At 57.8% G+C, this 16,040-nt stretch overlaps 2 protein-coding genes across 2 annotated transcripts in view; both read left to right on the forward strand.

Annotated features, from left to right (window-relative positions):
* phV31 (extracellular matrix glycoprotein pherophorin-V31) overlaps positions 1–1,663 on the forward strand; it is a 3,176-nt gene extending 1,513 nt beyond the window's left edge. Inside the window, exon 4 of the mRNA XM_002948934.1 lies at positions 48–1,663. Coding sequence (XP_002948980.1) covers positions 48–1,118 — 1,071 coding nt within the window. The 3' untranslated portion in view covers positions 1,119–1,663. The remainder of the gene's footprint in view (positions 1–47) is intronic.
* Positions 1,664–5,921: 4,258 nt separating this feature from the next.
* VOLCADRAFT_104152 (uncharacterized protein) overlaps positions 5,922–16,040 on the forward strand; it is a gene marked incomplete at both ends in the record, with an annotated part of 26,141 nt that continues 16,022 nt past the window's right edge. Inside the window, 11 exons of the mRNA XM_002948935.1 lie at positions 5,922–6,023; positions 7,654–7,950; positions 8,444–8,630; positions 9,033–10,452; positions 10,672–11,059; positions 11,543–12,525; positions 12,797–12,851; positions 13,331–13,381; positions 14,290–14,529; positions 14,961–14,999; positions 15,717–15,821. Coding sequence (XP_002948981.1) covers positions 5,922–6,023; positions 7,654–7,950; positions 8,444–8,630; positions 9,033–10,452; positions 10,672–11,059; positions 11,543–12,525; positions 12,797–12,851; positions 13,331–13,381; positions 14,290–14,529; positions 14,961–14,999; positions 15,717–15,821 — 3,867 coding nt within the window. The remainder of the gene's footprint in view (positions 6,024–7,653; positions 7,951–8,443; positions 8,631–9,032; positions 10,453–10,671; positions 11,060–11,542; positions 12,526–12,796; positions 12,852–13,330; positions 13,382–14,289; positions 14,530–14,960; positions 15,000–15,716; positions 15,822–16,040) is intronic.

Below are 16,040 nucleotides of genomic sequence, written 5' to 3' on the forward strand. Positions count from 1 at the left end.
CACCACCACCGCCACCGCCTCCTCCCCTTCCCCCTGCGCCTCCAAAGCCTCCACAATCAACCTGCGATTGCCTCAGCCCCTTCATCGATAATCACTCTAGGTGGCGGTTCCGCTTCCAGGAGTCTGAGGTGGTGGGCAATCTGACCGTCTTCATCTTTACGCTTTCCGTGGATCCCTCTTCGCAGTGCATCCCTGTCACATACCGTGCCGGCGACTGCTGCAACCAGGCAATGGACGGTGTGTCCCTGGCCCTGCAGCCGTCGTACTCGGGTCTCGTACATTATGCCAAGGTTTACACGTACGACGGTATGGAGATTGGAGTCAAGACAGGACATACGGCTTATGGCGGTCTGGGCATCACCTTGCCGAAAGTCCTCTACACTACAGATATTCCCTCGGGACAGTTCTACACGTTTGAAATTGCCTTTTCGACCTCAAACTGGGCTGACACGACAAAGCTTCCCTGCCGGGTCTCGGCCTTCACGCCTGGACTACCGTCGTGTGATTACTCAATCCATGGGTGGCAGACCGTGCCTGGCAACCCGTCGGCGATCCTGCCCCCAAATGAGCTGACGGCGGGCTGCTGCCCCGAGGGCATTGTGTCGTTCTGCAGCGAGCGTATCAACAGTACCTGTAACCCCCGCCTAACGGACTCGCCGTTCCGGCTCAATTATGTCAACACTTCCCAGGAGCCAGCGATCACTGAAACTACACTCAGCTTCCAGATCTCCGCACAGCCGGTGACGAATCCGCTGGGCCCACAGGAGGGACTGCCGGACTGCTCGGGCATGACATTGCAGAGCGTGAAAATGTACATGGCTGATACCGCAGTCGCAGCGGTCAAGGGCATTGTACTCAGCAGCGGTGTGTTGTCATACAGCGTTGGGAAGGACGCGACTGGCGCATATGTAGACGTGGAGGTTCCATCGTCGCGCTCGGGTCTTGGGCGCCTATTGATAGTGCTGAGCGGTCTTTTTAACCAAACAGATGTCTGCGCCTACAAGGTTGGACAGTACTCGGTTTGCAATTATGTCTTTAAGGGCGCGAGCGGTAGCTGCTGCGCAATGGGTGATGTACCGGTCGCTACGACTCAACGGTCAATTGTGACTTATGGATGACGCGGTCTGGTGTGGTAGGGCTGTGGCCAACGCAGGGCATGGGATGGCGATGACCGGCATAGGATGGCAATAATTGATTGAGCCATGGACCTCGCCACGTAATTATGATAGATTTATTAGATTTTAGGATCGATGCGAATAGGATTAATCGTCCCTGTGCTTAGGGATTAGCCGTGGCATGGACGGGGTGACATGACGTCACTTGACACTAGGCGTTGGCGCGCTTCCCCCTGGCTGCACGCCAGTGCATAGCATGCTAGATGCATTGACAAGTTGAAATTAACCGCTGCTCGAAGGTGCCGGTGGAAGACGGGCAGAGCACGGATTATCGCCTGGGTGCCTTGGGTAAAAGGGTACGACAGGTGGTCTGTGCTTATAGTGCCATGTCCCTCGAGTGGAATCGGTAAGGAGTTAAAGTAGGCGTACACGTTGGCCATCGCCGTAATACACGTGTCTTAGGCTGGACAAAGTCACGGTGTGGAGACGGGGAGCGTCTAAGTGCAGTTTTATAGGATGACGATATGCTGTAAGCCCTGACACTGGCGCTAAGTGTGAACGGATGCAGGAACACTTAGCAGTTAAGACGCCATAGGGCGGGCTTCTGCGGTACTGATTGGGACGAAGCTCTCCTTTGTGGCTTCCGGTGAAAAGTTTCCAGGCCCACCAAGCGTGCCATCGCAAGACATGCGATGGACCCATACCTTGCCAAATCCCAAAGCATACGGCGCGGGGGTTCACATCATTATCCGACGGCAAGGCTGAATACACTTCTGCTCAGGTCACCCCGTAAGGACGACAGTACGACAAGACCTGCGAAGGCTTGGGTGCCATGCTACTGGCATGGCGGGAAACCGAAAAGCAGGTCCGCCCGAACCAATGCCGTGCTATAAGAGAATAGAGGCCGCGCCAGGTAGGCAGAGGCAGCGGGGAGCGAGGGTTCAGAGCAACTGATTTATGGCTAGGTGTCTTTCGCACGTACGCGTATAAAGCTACTCCAGGAATTTTACCAAGTTTATGGATAATTCCTGTGTAGTTGCGCAAGATGAAGAACAACGGATGGCGGTCCGCGGAGTAGTGCCTGCAAGCAGAGGGAGTTGAGTACTGCTCCCCTGGAGGAGGGGGAGGAGGAGGAGGAGTGGTTAGTCCATTGAAGCACGGGCTGCCGTGAGCAAGGTTGGCACTAGCCCGCCGAGCTGCAATGGAGTCAGTACTGCCATCGCCTAAACCCTGCCAAGACGTCTTAGCGCACCACCGCTTACTCACGCCACATACTTAGGAACGTTTTCTTTAATGCGCCTTGCTTATAAAGCATTCACGTATATACTGATCTACATGCTGAGCTAGGAGATGTATGATGTTACAGGGTGGTAAAGCTTCACCAGCGCCCCCCTTTCCCGAGGCAGTTCCCTGCTCTCCCCTGCTAGACTTCAGAATGTATTCGTTGGGTTCAGCAACTCACCACCAGCATCCAACCAAATCTAGCGGATCTACAGCGCCACGAGATGTGTGCAAGGCAGGGTCAGCTGTGAACAAGCTTGGAAGCAGGTGGGGCCCCTTGGAGTGTGCACGATGTCAGCATAGTGGTCAGTTCCGTCTATGGTTATCACCCCTAAGGACATGGCACGATAGTCCTCCCCATATTCATGCAACGCCTACAGGTCTAGACATTCGGAAGGATTGGGAACAAACCGCAAATAGCCACTGTCTCCCTGTCTATCCTGCTGTCTGTCTGCCTGTCTGTCTGCTCCTCTGCCTGCCTGTCCCTCTTTCTGTCTCACTGTCCGTCTATCTGTGGCAGTCTATTGCCTTCTGCACGTTTGCCTCTCTGTTCAAATACCATCGACAAGATGCAACATTACAATCCCTGCATGCGGACAAGCCTGTCATGTCCTACCGAAGGACTTGCGAGCTGTTGGCACAAACTAACATCATCCAGAATATATACCATACCGGGTTATTCAACGCGCAAAAACTATCAACCTATCTAAGCCCCGTCAGCAAAGACGCGATATGCAGCCCAGCCATCCCCAGCTTTACCTGACGCTACTTCCTTGCACTCCGTGTCCCGTGCCTGCCAGCTGCCTTTATTTGCCCAGAACGGGGCCTAGCTGGCAGCGTCGGATTTAGGGGGTGCTGCCCGCCTTACGGCCCTGCGCCCTGGCGTTGGACGTGGCTCGAGGAATGCTGCCACGTGTGCGTACCATTCAGCCTGAGCTGGATGATGCTACAAGGTAGCCCTGGGAAGAGCTGTCGTTGCATCATCTGCACAGCTGCCAGGTTGTGCACGCAGACCTCAAACCTGGTACGCAACGCGCGCCTGCATGCATGGCTCGCACCATCAATGATGGATAATTCATAAATAACAACTATGGTGATGACGATGCTTGCAGTTTCCCATTTTCTCGATGCCTCCGTAATTGCCTTCGTGGTTTGTCAAACGCAACAAGCTTACGGTGATACACGGTCGCGCCCCCGCAGGTGGCGGCTGCTGGTCAGTTGTCGCCCCATGCTGACGTGTGGTCGTTTGGCCTCATCCTCATGGGTGCTCCCTAAACCAAGTACTGTGCATTTGCGCCGCCATCCGGGGCTTTGCAGTCCACAGGGGCAAGCAGACGCCGCCGCCAGAAACCTTACTCAGGTTGGGCATATGCTTGGAAAAATAATCGGGTCGGCATACGCATGCTACAAAAGTTTTTACATCGAAGCATCTTCGTAGTACATATGTATAGGGCTACGTATATCGCTTTCATGGTTGCTAAATTGTAGCCAGGCGATCTAGTTGTGCTGATTGATAAGAATGTGACGCTCTTCAGTAAAGGATTTCATCAACATGTGGAACCGCAATCTGAAAATTGAATAACGACGTTACAACCGGACGTTACAACCGGATCACGACCCACAGGATGCATGTGCCATCAATTAAATTTCACAAAGGAATCGAGCAGAAATTGGATTCTTGACCAACAGGTCCCAGGTTTGGCGCCTGTAAGGGTTTATACCTCAAGGTGCAACCTGCAACGGCCAGCGCAGAAAATGATCCTAGTCCTAGATCCTAGTTCTGTGATCCGACGGTGTTTCATAATTTTGGTGCTCGTCGTTCTCACTATTAGTGTTTATATTTCTTTAATCATGCAAGTAGATAGAATTGATAAGTAGTTCACGATGGCGGGTTGCCTCATTTAGCTATAGAACCTTCAGCACTCTCCAGCGGCGAGCAGGACAAGCAGTTTTCAAACCGCGTTTCACAAGTGCCAAGCATCGCGGCCTTGCAGGCAAAGTGAATCAGTAGCCAGTGAATTTCCCTGCCTTTGTGCACCACCTGCAGGATGTTTTGATATGCATCCCACATGTGCCGTATAGGACGGTTGCGGAGAGCTGCTTGTCGCCGGAGCCCTGGGAGCGTCCAACCTTTCCCGACTTGGTTGGTGCGCTGCTAGCGATGTGCGGGGCTTTTAGAGAGCCCAATATCGGCAACGGCAGCTTCGCTACCGCCTCTTCTGTTAAGGCAAGATAGAAACACAGCAGCAGTAGCAGCAGTAGCAGCGACAGTTGCAGCAGAAGCGACAGGATCAGCCCGGCAACAGCCAAAGGAGCAGCCGAGCTGAGCTATATACACCTCTCCAGAATGACTGAACAGATCACGCACAGTAACGGGCTTTTGCAGCCGTCTCCTCCATCTGACGGGCACTTGCATCATGATTCTCCAACCTATAGATATCACGCCCAACTGCACGGCGCGGCCTCGATTGGTGCATAATTCTGCCCCCCTAGGCTGGAGGTGCAGGAGGAACGGGTATCCAAGCATAAAAAATCCGACAACTGTCATTGCAAAGATGCTGAAAGCATTGATTGAATCAACAAAAGGAACGCGTACATGACTAATCGTAGACCCAATAAACAATTTCAAATACTAGAACTGGAGCCCCCGCTCTTTCCATCCTTTATTACTACGGCGGTGGGCTACCAAGCATCTCATGCCTGGGAGCAAAGAAGTTGAGCCAAAGGGCACATGGCCTGGCGATGCATACATACATAGATCACAGACCAGAAATAGGAGACCGGCTGGTCCGTTTAAGCACGCGCACATACCCAACAGGCTCGGTGCAGACTAAGACCGAGCTTTATTGTTAGCGGGGCAAATGGAATCCAATCGAAAACTGTTGTCACAGCGCACGTGTCCTTCTTTCCGTCCTTCCGGCGACCGGAATCAATGGAGTTCTGCAATTGAGGCCGTTGTGCATCATCCTAGGTATCAAAGTACTCAGGATCGCTCTTCCAAGGACTTATGCACGCACTGTGTGTCCGTATGTTTGTGGCGGCCAGTGGCCCCTTAGATGTCTGTGTGTGCGTGTGTCAGTGTCTGTATGTGCTTAGGTGAGCTGAGCATACATTATGTGACCGTGTACATTATCTGAGTGTGTCTGTGTGTGTGTGTCTGTGTGTGTGTCTGTATGTGTGTCTGTGTGTGTGCGCTGGAACACATGTCTGTCATGAAGCCGTCGAGTGAACAAAGGTGAACGAAGTCTCATTACACACGGATGGAGTTGTTGGCTCCTCTGAAAGTGCTGTTGTCGTGTAAGCTGGTACTGCTTGGGGTAGCTCCGTGTTCATGGGACGTGTATGTATACGTATCTTAGGTTCTAAGTAAAGTTAGCCCATCCTGTTCAGGATGCGAAGGACCTACCGACATAGCCGATATGCCTCAATATTGTTTTCGAGCATTTGAATCGTCAATACGTGCACACATGTGTGTGCGTGTATTTGCCATCGCTATCCGACGGGTGTAGTGCAACACAGCGCAGTATGTGGTGTGTGCTGTGGTGTGTGCTGTGGTGTGTGCTGTGGTGTGTGCTGTGGTGTGGGGTATTGTCTATATATGCTTCGTATACCCGTCTGCATGCCGATGTGCGTTAGCGAGCTTGGTTAGGCACGCGGCATTTATCCTCGCGTCGGCCTGCCCCGATGCACTTAACATTGGGGGCGGGAGCTGATTCCCTGGTAGCAATTGTTATATAGCTGTGGGACGGAGGTCTCTTTTACTTTCGAGCGACACTGCACGGTGGAAGGCACGAATTCCCGGTAGTGCTACTGTTTCCCCTTCGTGTATTATACCGGGTCCAAGTCCCGTCCCTGGCCCGGGGACCCCCTGGAACTAGGAGTGCTGCTGAGAGGCGGCGCTCCTCGACAGCATTCAGCTCATGTCATTGATCCTGCTTCACGTACTTTTGTTGTTCCATACTGAGGCCCCCTTGGCTTGCATCGCAAGCTCCCTTTGCTTCGATTGCATCGTTGGACTTCGAGGTAGGAATGGTTGAGAAGGACCATCGCTCGCGTCAAACTGAATTGCGCTTAGTAGTCATGGTAGATTTGCCTTTAAAAAGCCAGGATGAAACTTACCGTTGCTCGTTGTCGCCCTGGAGGCCGGACTTCCAGCAACATCCATCCTCAACCATCAATCCAAAAGGTCTCGAAGCCCAGGGATAACAGTACAATATGCCATAACGTGTGGCAAGAATTAAGAAAGTCCTAGCTTGGCATTTCAACTAGCGACTTCCTAGCTTGTCGTCTGCTGGTCCGACGGAAGTCTCGTCCGTGACGGGCCTCTCATACATGATCTTTGGACGTCAGGACTATACAACCAGACAGAAGACAACCCAGCATACTGTAACTGTGAAAAGTACTTCGATGGGGCATGGCGATCCTGAGAGGACGACGGGTGCCGACAGGTGCAATATGTCCCTTTCCTGTTGTTATGTAAAATTATTCGCTTTGTGAAAACAGCCTGATATGTTTTAGCTTAGCTTTATGCGGTCGATTCGCTCGTGCTTGCTGCCTGGGGAAGATGGATTGACACGACAGCGGACGAGCCGATGCTGGCCGATGCAATTATAACAGTCCCAGAACAGCTACCATACTGAATTTTCGTATCATAATATAAACATGTAAACATACTGTGCCATATTACTTCAACGTCTTGCCTACTGGATTGCTTTCTCAGGAAATGGCTGGTCGTGACAACCGTCTACCCGATGGTCCACTTGCGCGCCCACAGCGCAGTGCAGCCGCCCGAGCTGCAAAAGCCATTTCAACTTGCTTGAAATCTAGATCTCAACGCGATGCACTTCATTGCAAGGACGCCCCTTCATCGCCGTCTTCTCTCGCACACAAATCGGACGCGACAGCTGGAAGAGGGACTACAACAGCAGCAACAGCGGGAACGGCAAGTATATCAGCTGAAGCAGCAAAGACAGCAATAACAAGGATTGCAATCGCAGTAAAACAAGCACTAGCAGCAGGAGCAAAGGTATCAGGAGCAACAGTCACACCGGAGGAGTATCGTGTCGAGGCAGGAGCAGCCGAGGCAGGAGCAGTTGATAGGACACCGCAATTTCAACCCGCTCCGCGTGGCATCCCAGCCAGACGCTCATCAAAACTGTCAAAACCGAACCAAACGGCGTCATCATCCTGCGACCCAAACGGAGTTCCACCGCCCCAGTCCGAAGCTCCCCGTCTTCCCCGCCCTCCGCCACCGCAGCCGCAGCCAGAAGGGTACACAGCCCGGACGTTGCCGAGCGCGTCCCCCTCATCACCACCACGTCCAGAAATCCGCAGCGGTTGCTGCATCAGCTGCGGCTCGGTCAATCACAACTGGGGCTACACTTCTCCCGACGGACGCTACAGTTGCCACACGTGCGGTTTTTCCAACCGCCGAGCCAACGGTTTTTACGGGCCGCTGGGAAGTCGTTCCCAGGAGGAGGCCGACGGCGCCGGCGGCAGTGCCTGCGGAGAATGCGGCACCGTACGGACTCACGCGTGGCATGGACACAAGGAGGTACGGCAGCCGTACGATGCGGGTGTCGTAATTGGTCTGACGGCTGGTGCTCATTAGGCGAGGCGATGAGCCCATGACGGGCGGGATCCCGAGCCGTGTATGTGGTTAGCGCTGTGCGCGCTGCGGAGCGGCAAAGTGTGCGCTGTGTGTGCTGTGTGTGCTGTGTGTGCTATGTGTATCTGTGCAAGCCTTTAAGGCAACGGGACTTCTTTGGGACCTTTTCAGGCTCCCACTATTTGTCCCAAGTACATGCATGCGAGCCGGCCTGCATGCAGGGAGGCAGGCAAAGCTCAATGAGGCCGGCTTGGTGGCCCACGGGGCTATCCTTCCCTTGGCGAGAGGCAAGGTTACGGCCTCTTCCTATCCTGAAAGACGGGAACGACGAGGTCGGCAAACTCCCTCTGCCCGGGCTTGCTCTGCCCGGGGGGGGGGGAGAACAACGGCCTTATAGGGACTTTCTGCCCTGCCCTGTCGTGTCCACCCCTCGCAACAGAGACTGCAGGTAATGGTCTGTAACGCCTGCCATATGCGGTACCAAAACTGCGGCAGCTACAGCCTCCGTGCGGGTGCGGATAGAGAGGCGTGGCTGAACCTTGGGAACGCGAACCGAGGCGAGAAAGAAGGCAGCAGCAGTGGAGGCGAAGCTGCGGCAGCGGTGGCGGCGGCGGCGGCCGCAGCAGGTTCGGCACCAGGGACCGCAACGATGGGCGTGGCGGAGGCGGCTGCAGCCGTCAGCGCCGGCGACACCGCCGCAGGCGACACAGCTGCCGTCAACGCTGCCATCGTTAACGCTGCCATTAATCGCGGCAACGGTATTGTCGGAAACAACGGCGGCAATGGTGATAGCGGCATTAGCTGTGATATGAGTAATAAAGGCAACAACCGCATCGCTGCAGCCGCAGCGGATGCGGCAATACCGGACTCTTATGCCGCCACAGGACAACCCCAAGTTGCATACGGGTTCGCCGCTGGCCGGACCAATGCGGCCGCAGCAGCGGCCAACACCGCCGCCGCCGCCAGCGGAGCGGCGGCGCCCCTGGCCACCACCGCAACCCTTCTCCTCACAACGCATGATCGCACAGCACAGCAAGTGCGACATAGATTGCCAAGGATTACTTCGGCGCCAGCAGCGGCAGCGGCGGAACCAACGGCTGCGGGCCAGACAACAGCTGACTCCCACGAGTCACGCCGTACAAAACGTACGTCACAAACCCCAGGCGCATCCAATTCAGCTGGTGAAAAATTTGGAAATGCGGGCAAGCATCAGGCACAGGGAGGCGCAAGCAAGACGCGTGGGTCTGGAGCCAGCTGCCGAGAGAGTGAATCCGGAGTTATGAGCAAGGAGCGTAGATCCGGCGAAAGGAAGGGCGGTTTCGGAGACACGGATCGCGGTTCCGGAGCCAGGGAACGCAGCGCAGGAGCGTTAGAGGGTCCTTGCTGTGTGTGCGGCGCAACACTGTCCGTACGATGGTACCTGCATAAACTCGACCCAGGAAAAGTCACCTGCCAAGCCTGCTACGACCGGCATCGGCGTCGCGGGGCATATTTGAGTTCTGGCAACCGAACCGAGGCGGGCGATCCTGGCGCTCCGGCAAGTGACGATCAGAGGGCGGAAGCGGCGGCGGCGGCGGCAGGAGGGCCTGTGCCGCCAGCGAAGAGGACGGCTGCCGCCGCCAACCATGTCAATGGTGCAGGTCCTAGTCCGAAGGCTGTAGCCACTGTAGCACATCCGGGGGGGGATGCCTTGCTCACTGGGGGAAGCATGGAGGCTGTAGCAGTGGCGGCGGCGTCGCCGTTACCGTTGCCAGAACTGGCTTGCGAGTTAGCACCCGATGGCGCGCGGGGATCTGGATCTGGATTTGGAGGGAAGCGCGGAAAACGGACTCTGGAGGAAGACGACCGGGGCTGTGCCGTTTGTGGATTACGTCATTATGACAACGCCGGGGTCGACGCTGCCAACGCCGATAGCGGCTGCCATCTCGACGACGACGGCGCGGCCGGCCGCGACGGCGGTGCAACAAGGCGCAGGCGAGGGAACAAAAAGCTGGCGTACACGTTTACTTGTGCTGCATGCACCACGGCGCAGGTCGCAGCGGCACCGTTACAAGGTATGCAGCCCGGTGGCAGACACTGTGTATCACCGCCGACCGCTAGTTCGCTGGATGTTCAGGATGGCAGATTAACCGCAGCCAGCAACGGCGGTGGTGCACCGACCGGTGTACTGCAACAAGGGTACTGCAGCGATGAAAAGGCGTTGGCGGCGCAGGTGCAGGCGATTGAGGCGGGTTCCGGAGCAAAGGAGATTGCTGCAGCGGCTGGCACACCTCCGCCGCCATTGGTGAAGCGGGTGGCGGCGGCTGCTTTGGAGTTCACCGGGAAGGTCGAGGCGGCAGGGAACGCTGGCGCCGTCGCTGTCACTGCTGCCGCCGCCGCCGCTACCGCCACAGAGGCGCGCGAGGCGAATATGACCGAGTGTAACCCCCGTCCTGGTGGAAGGAGACGGTTCAGCCGTCGGCGGGTCACAGGGAATCATTACTGCATCGATGGCGATGGTGACAGTGCCAGCGGAGATAGCGGCGAAAACCCGGACAGCGCTGATGCAGACGGCGGTGGCGTTGGTGACGGCAGCGGCGGCGACGGTGGCGGCGGCGGCGGCGGCTCTCGGCATGTGTGCTCTGAGTGCGGCTCCAAAACCACATCCCGCGGCTGGCGTACACATAGGACTTGCCCGGGGCTGGTCACGTGCCGTCGCTGCTACGACCGCTTCCGGGTTCGGCGGTCGTACGGTCGCGGTGATGCGCTTACGGCGGCCGACGCCGCCATGCGCGCCCCTGGCGCAACCGCGGCCGCTCCAATGGCCAGCGTCGCCGGCACCGCCGTCGACGGAGCCGAGAAAAGCCAACCAAAAGGCAACCGCTGCAGAACGAGCAGGTCACGGAAGAGCAACCCGGACGGGACGGACTCCGTTTGCGCTGGTGACTGGGTGCATGTAAGACAGACGGCGACACCTGCCGGTACGGCACGGAGCCCGAAGAGGATAGACGCTGCCGCCGCCGCTGACGAGGACGACGAGGACGCAGCGCCGAGCCTCAGGACTGTGTTCCGTGTGGTAAGCGTCGGTAGCGGCGGCGTTGCTGTCATCATCGCGCGCGATGGCAGCCGCTCCCGCCACCGCACCGATCAGCTGCAGCGCTGCAGTCGTACGGCAGCCGCCGCCGCCGCTGCTACCTTCAAAGCCGCCGTGGCTACCCGCGGCGGCAAGGAGGAGGCGCGCTGCGAGGTCTGCGGCTCACCCCACGCAGCCGCCAAGATGTTGCTCTGCGACGGCTGTGACACCGGATGGCACCTCCGCTGCCTGACTCCGCCGCTGGCGGCGGTGCCGAAGGGCGCATGGCAGTGCCCTGAGTGTGTGAATTTGGGGCTGCTGGCTACACCAATGCCGCAACCTGCGAACCGGCGCCGGCGGGTTGCCGGTACGGCATCGACGGCGGCGACGGCGGCGATGGCGGCGGCAACACGGGCAGGAACCTCCGCTAGAAAGCTGGAGGAGCCACAAGCTGGGGGGCAGCAAGTGTGTCTTCCGATACGGCAGCGGCGGATGAGGCGCTGGAGCTACAATGCGTCTCAAGGAGCGGAGGGAGACGACCGAGATGAAGACTACATGTATGACGGTGATGGTGATGGCGGTGACGACGTCTCTAATCGAGATGGTGATGACGACGAGGGCGAAGGTGATGAAGATGACGGCGACGAGGGCGACGAGGGCGACGACGGCGACGACGGTCACGACATGGAGGAGGACGTGGAAAAAGGTCGAGAGGAGCAAGTAGAAAGGATGTCTGAGGACGAAGGTCTGGAGCTCGTGTCAGATGAAATGGAGATGGGCCAGGTCCAGGACCAGGTCCAGAACCAAAACCAGAACCGGGAGCGGGAGGCTGAGGACGGGGTGCGCGAGCCGCCGCAGGCGGCAGCGGCAGCGGCGCAAGGTGGTGAGGTGGCAAGGATCCGTATCCCAGCGATGGCGGCGGCGGCGGCGGCGGCGGAAATGCAGCAGGCCATGCTGAGGTACGGCACCAACAGACAGGGCGCCGTAGCGGCGGCGGCGACGGCGGCCGGGGTGGCCTTGGTACCAGGTACACCGGAGCCTGAGCGCATACCCCCGCCGCCTCCACGATACACGCCGCCGACGATGCCGCTGCGGCGGGAGGACTCCGTGGCGCCCCAGGGGGGTTCACTTTCGACGCCAAAGTCCCCGACACGATCCCTGGTGCAGGCGCTGGCCGTGGCCCTTGCTCATCCTCAGCCTCCGCAGAGGCAACCCCTCCCCATGCCGCCGCCCCACGACCGATCACCGCCTTACCATCATCACCATCAGAGCCATCAGTGCCAGTACGGCAGCCCGGGGCCTTTCCTCAATGCTGCTTTCCAAGGACCCCTGCAACAGCAGCAACAGCAAGCTCAGCAACAGCAGCAGCATGCGGTGCCATTCCCTGCCCTGCATGAGCTGTTGCCGCTGCCACCGCAGCCGCCAAGCATAGGCCGAATCAATCAGCGACCACTTCAGCACATGGCGCCGTATCCACCGCCGCCGCCGCAATTGCAGATGCAGCCGTGCCCGCAGCGGCAAATGCCGCAAATGCAGCCGTACCAGACGCCGCCACGGCAGCACATGCAGCGGTACCAACCGCCGCAAATGCAGCAAATGCAGCTGCACCAACGGCCGCCGCCGCCGCAGAACATGCAGTCGTACCCGCCGCCGCAAGTGCTGCAAATGCAGCCGTACCAACCGCCGCCGCCGCCGCCGAACATGCAGCCGTACCCCCTACCACCACCTCTGCAAATGCAGCCGTACCAAACGCCGCCGCCGCAGCAGAACATGCAGCCGTACCCGCCGTACGCGGGTTCCCTGCCGCATCCGCCACCGATACCACCGCATCCGCCGATGCAGCCTCCGCAGCTGCAGCAGGCGCAGCAGCAGTTTATACCACGTCCCTGCCAGCTGGTCCCAAGGCTGCCGTACCAGCCATTACTGCACCAGCCCCAACATCACCAGCACCCAGCCCAATACCAGTACCACCGCCAACTCATGCAACACCATAACCATCAGCTGCAGCAGAGGTCCCAGGACCTCGCCAGCAGCTTGGCCACCGGCCGGGATGGCACACCATCAGCATTGGCGGCGCTGCCTCCTCCTCTTCCTCTTCCTCCTCCACCTCCACCGTCACCAGGCCTCCTAGCTGCTGGCCCCGGCGCGGCGGCGGCGGCGGCTGCGGCCGTGGCCGGCCCTGGCGGCTCCTCCTACCCCGTCGCCCCCAGCTGCTGCCCACTATCGCCTCCGCGCAATCCCCTGTCTCCCCCGGTGGTGGGCGACGCTGCGCAGCTGGAGCAGCTCACCCTGGAGTTCGGGGACCTGCTGGGCAAAGCTTGCGAGGTAGGTGTATGGCTACCGCTACGGCTCTCTTGTGACGGGGGTGGCGGGGGCCGCTGTAGCTTTGGAGGTGGGGAAAGCACGGTGGGGAATAGGCGAGGGTGCAAACGGTGAGCTGCATCCATCGCATGCTGCTGGTGATCCGCGGCTATGTCAGAGGGTTGGTCCGGGGGGAAGTCCGGAGTACTGCCAAAACACACGGTTTGGATTGCGGAGTGCGGAGTTCCACGAGCGACGTGCTTTTTCCATGTCCTGTCCGCTTTGAAAGCAGCTTTGAAGGCAGGGGATGACGAGTCTCTGCAACACACAGCAGTCCTGCACTCCAACACACGACAAAGGGCCCTGCACACGATGTTCCGATCCAATCTGGAATACAGCTGGTCCATTCCAGATGTCTTTATACGAGGGGGATGTTTCCGTTCGCCCGTCGCCCACGCAACCGCCTAAGTGTGTGTTACATGGTTGGGGGTGCGTGACCCCATACCCATACCCATACGAGCCGAAGGCCCAAGGGCAATATCTATACGCCCGAAAGCCACGGAGAACAGGAAACACCGCACATCAGCCCAGACTTGCGTCCAAACGGGATAACTGAGTTTCGGTGAGCCCACATACGTTCCAACATCCTCGCCAGACGTACTGGTTCCCACTTCATGGCCTCCAACATGCTCTGTTAATGATCGAATCCCTCTTCAGCACGAATATCATTATCAACCGCCTTAGTGCCTTTTCCTGCTTTTGGGGAATTTAGTGTCCATTTTCGGGACGCTAGGGACCGTGCCTCTTTGACTTTTCCTGTCCTTGCCATGCTACACTTTCTTTCTGTGTTTGACCTTCATGCTGATATGTACGGCACGTGACGATCTGAACGGCGCCATGCTGCATCGGTCGGATTCCTGATGCACTGCCAGGCACTTGTGGAGATGGAGGACAAGGACGGCATTCGACTGCTGGAGTCGGGCAACGGCGCATCGCTGCCGTCGCCGCCGCCGCCAACTGGGCACTGGGACCTCGCCGCCAATGGTGGTGGCCACGATGGCGGCGGCGAAGGATCCCGTACGCAACTGCCGCCGTCGCCGTCGCCGATGCGGTTACGCTCACCTCTACGGGTGGCTTACGAGGAGCTTTGCGTCGCTGACCCTTTTCTGCGGGTGAGTGGGTTGAGCTTGGATTCAGCAGGAGAGGGAGGGGGAGGTGGGAAGTGGAGGAGTTATTGCGCTAGGAATTGCAATTCAGCCATGCATGTCATGTTCTGGTAGTAGTAGGAATGGTGGCCAGGTAGCAACGGCAACGTGTCGAAAAGCGTCCGGGGGAGGAAAAGATGCGTCAAGCAATCAAGTACAGGGACTGGTCTCTGTGCGAGCAGGTATAGCCTTATCACCGTCGCCTTAATAAGCAAATATTCAAAAGTGAAAACCTGACTTGCTGGGTATGCACAGATGATCCGCCGGCTGCTGCAACACATATGCGCATACATTTTAAGAGGTTTTAGGGTTAAGAAAACCTGCAACCGTGAAACCATACCTTTTTACATGCCCGTTTCTGCCGCTGCCGTTCCCCCTAATATACCCCTGTACGGCAGGCACGACTGCTTGGCGACCTGGCCGTACGCTGGTTGGAGGTGAGCAGCGTAGTGACGTCATTCCTCTTCGCGAGGTTCCTCCTGCCGGACCTTTTGCACATTCCATACCAACCTCCCGCGGCTCTGTCCTCCTCGGCCACCACGACCCGGGTGATCTAGTCTATCTGCCCAGGCCGGTTTATGGGGACTTGTTGGGCCTCGGGGCTGTCAAGGGGGCCGCGGGGTTCCAGGGCGTGCATGTGATGATGTTGCGGGTCCCTGTTGCTTTCCCGGCATGAGCCTTTTCCTTGGTGCGAGTGCACGGTATTCAGCGGGATGATTTCGTGATCGCACCCCCCCAGCTGGTGGGTGCCTGCGCTGTTGCTGGGGCGGGGGTCCGACTGCCTGACTCCGGAGGGTCCTCTTCGAGGGGAGTAGTGAGAATCCAAGGTATATCAGGGAAAAAGGAAAAAGGAGAGGAAAGTGACGGCAAAGGGCCGCGTGTTGGCGAGGCCGCTTTTTTGTGGAGCCGCAGTATTTTGGTTCTACGCCACACACACAACTATATAACCCATTGCCTCGGCAGTAATATGAGGTATGCAAGCGAAGCCATAATACAATTCTAGGATCTTGCATGGTCTTTTATACCTTTGGGGGGTTCCGGTGCGCATGTTTTTACACCTGTAATTCCCAACATGTTGTACACCTGTCATCCCTAACATGTGCGCTTGCGTCGTACCATTTCCCCGTACTGCTGTACCGCCGTACAACGTGCAGAAGAACGCCTGGCGCAGCCCGCTGGAGGCGTTGCTTGGCAGGGGTGTACGGCAGCGGAGCATGGACCGCATAGGGCCTTTTGAGTGTCTGGACGAGCAGCAGCAGGTGGTGCTGGGGGGTTGTGGGCTTTGGGTTTGAGAGGGAAATCCACCTGGCACGGCGTCCGCACCGGGGCTCCCTTTATATCCATCCTAATCCATTTCTGCTACCATTCGACTGCTCCGCCGTTTTCCATTTCCCTTTCGCCACTCCGGCTGTTGCGCTGTCTGGCCATGATAGCAATTACGCTTCAGCAAATCGATGCGCCCGCTCCCCAACTGCATA

This window comes from Volvox carteri (assembly GCF_000143455.1).
Source record: "Volvox carteri f. nagariensis unplaced genomic scaffold VOLCAscaffold_12, whole genome shotgun sequence".
Classification (NCBI taxonomy): domain Eukaryota; kingdom Viridiplantae; phylum Chlorophyta; class Chlorophyceae; order Chlamydomonadales; family Volvocaceae; genus Volvox; species Volvox carteri.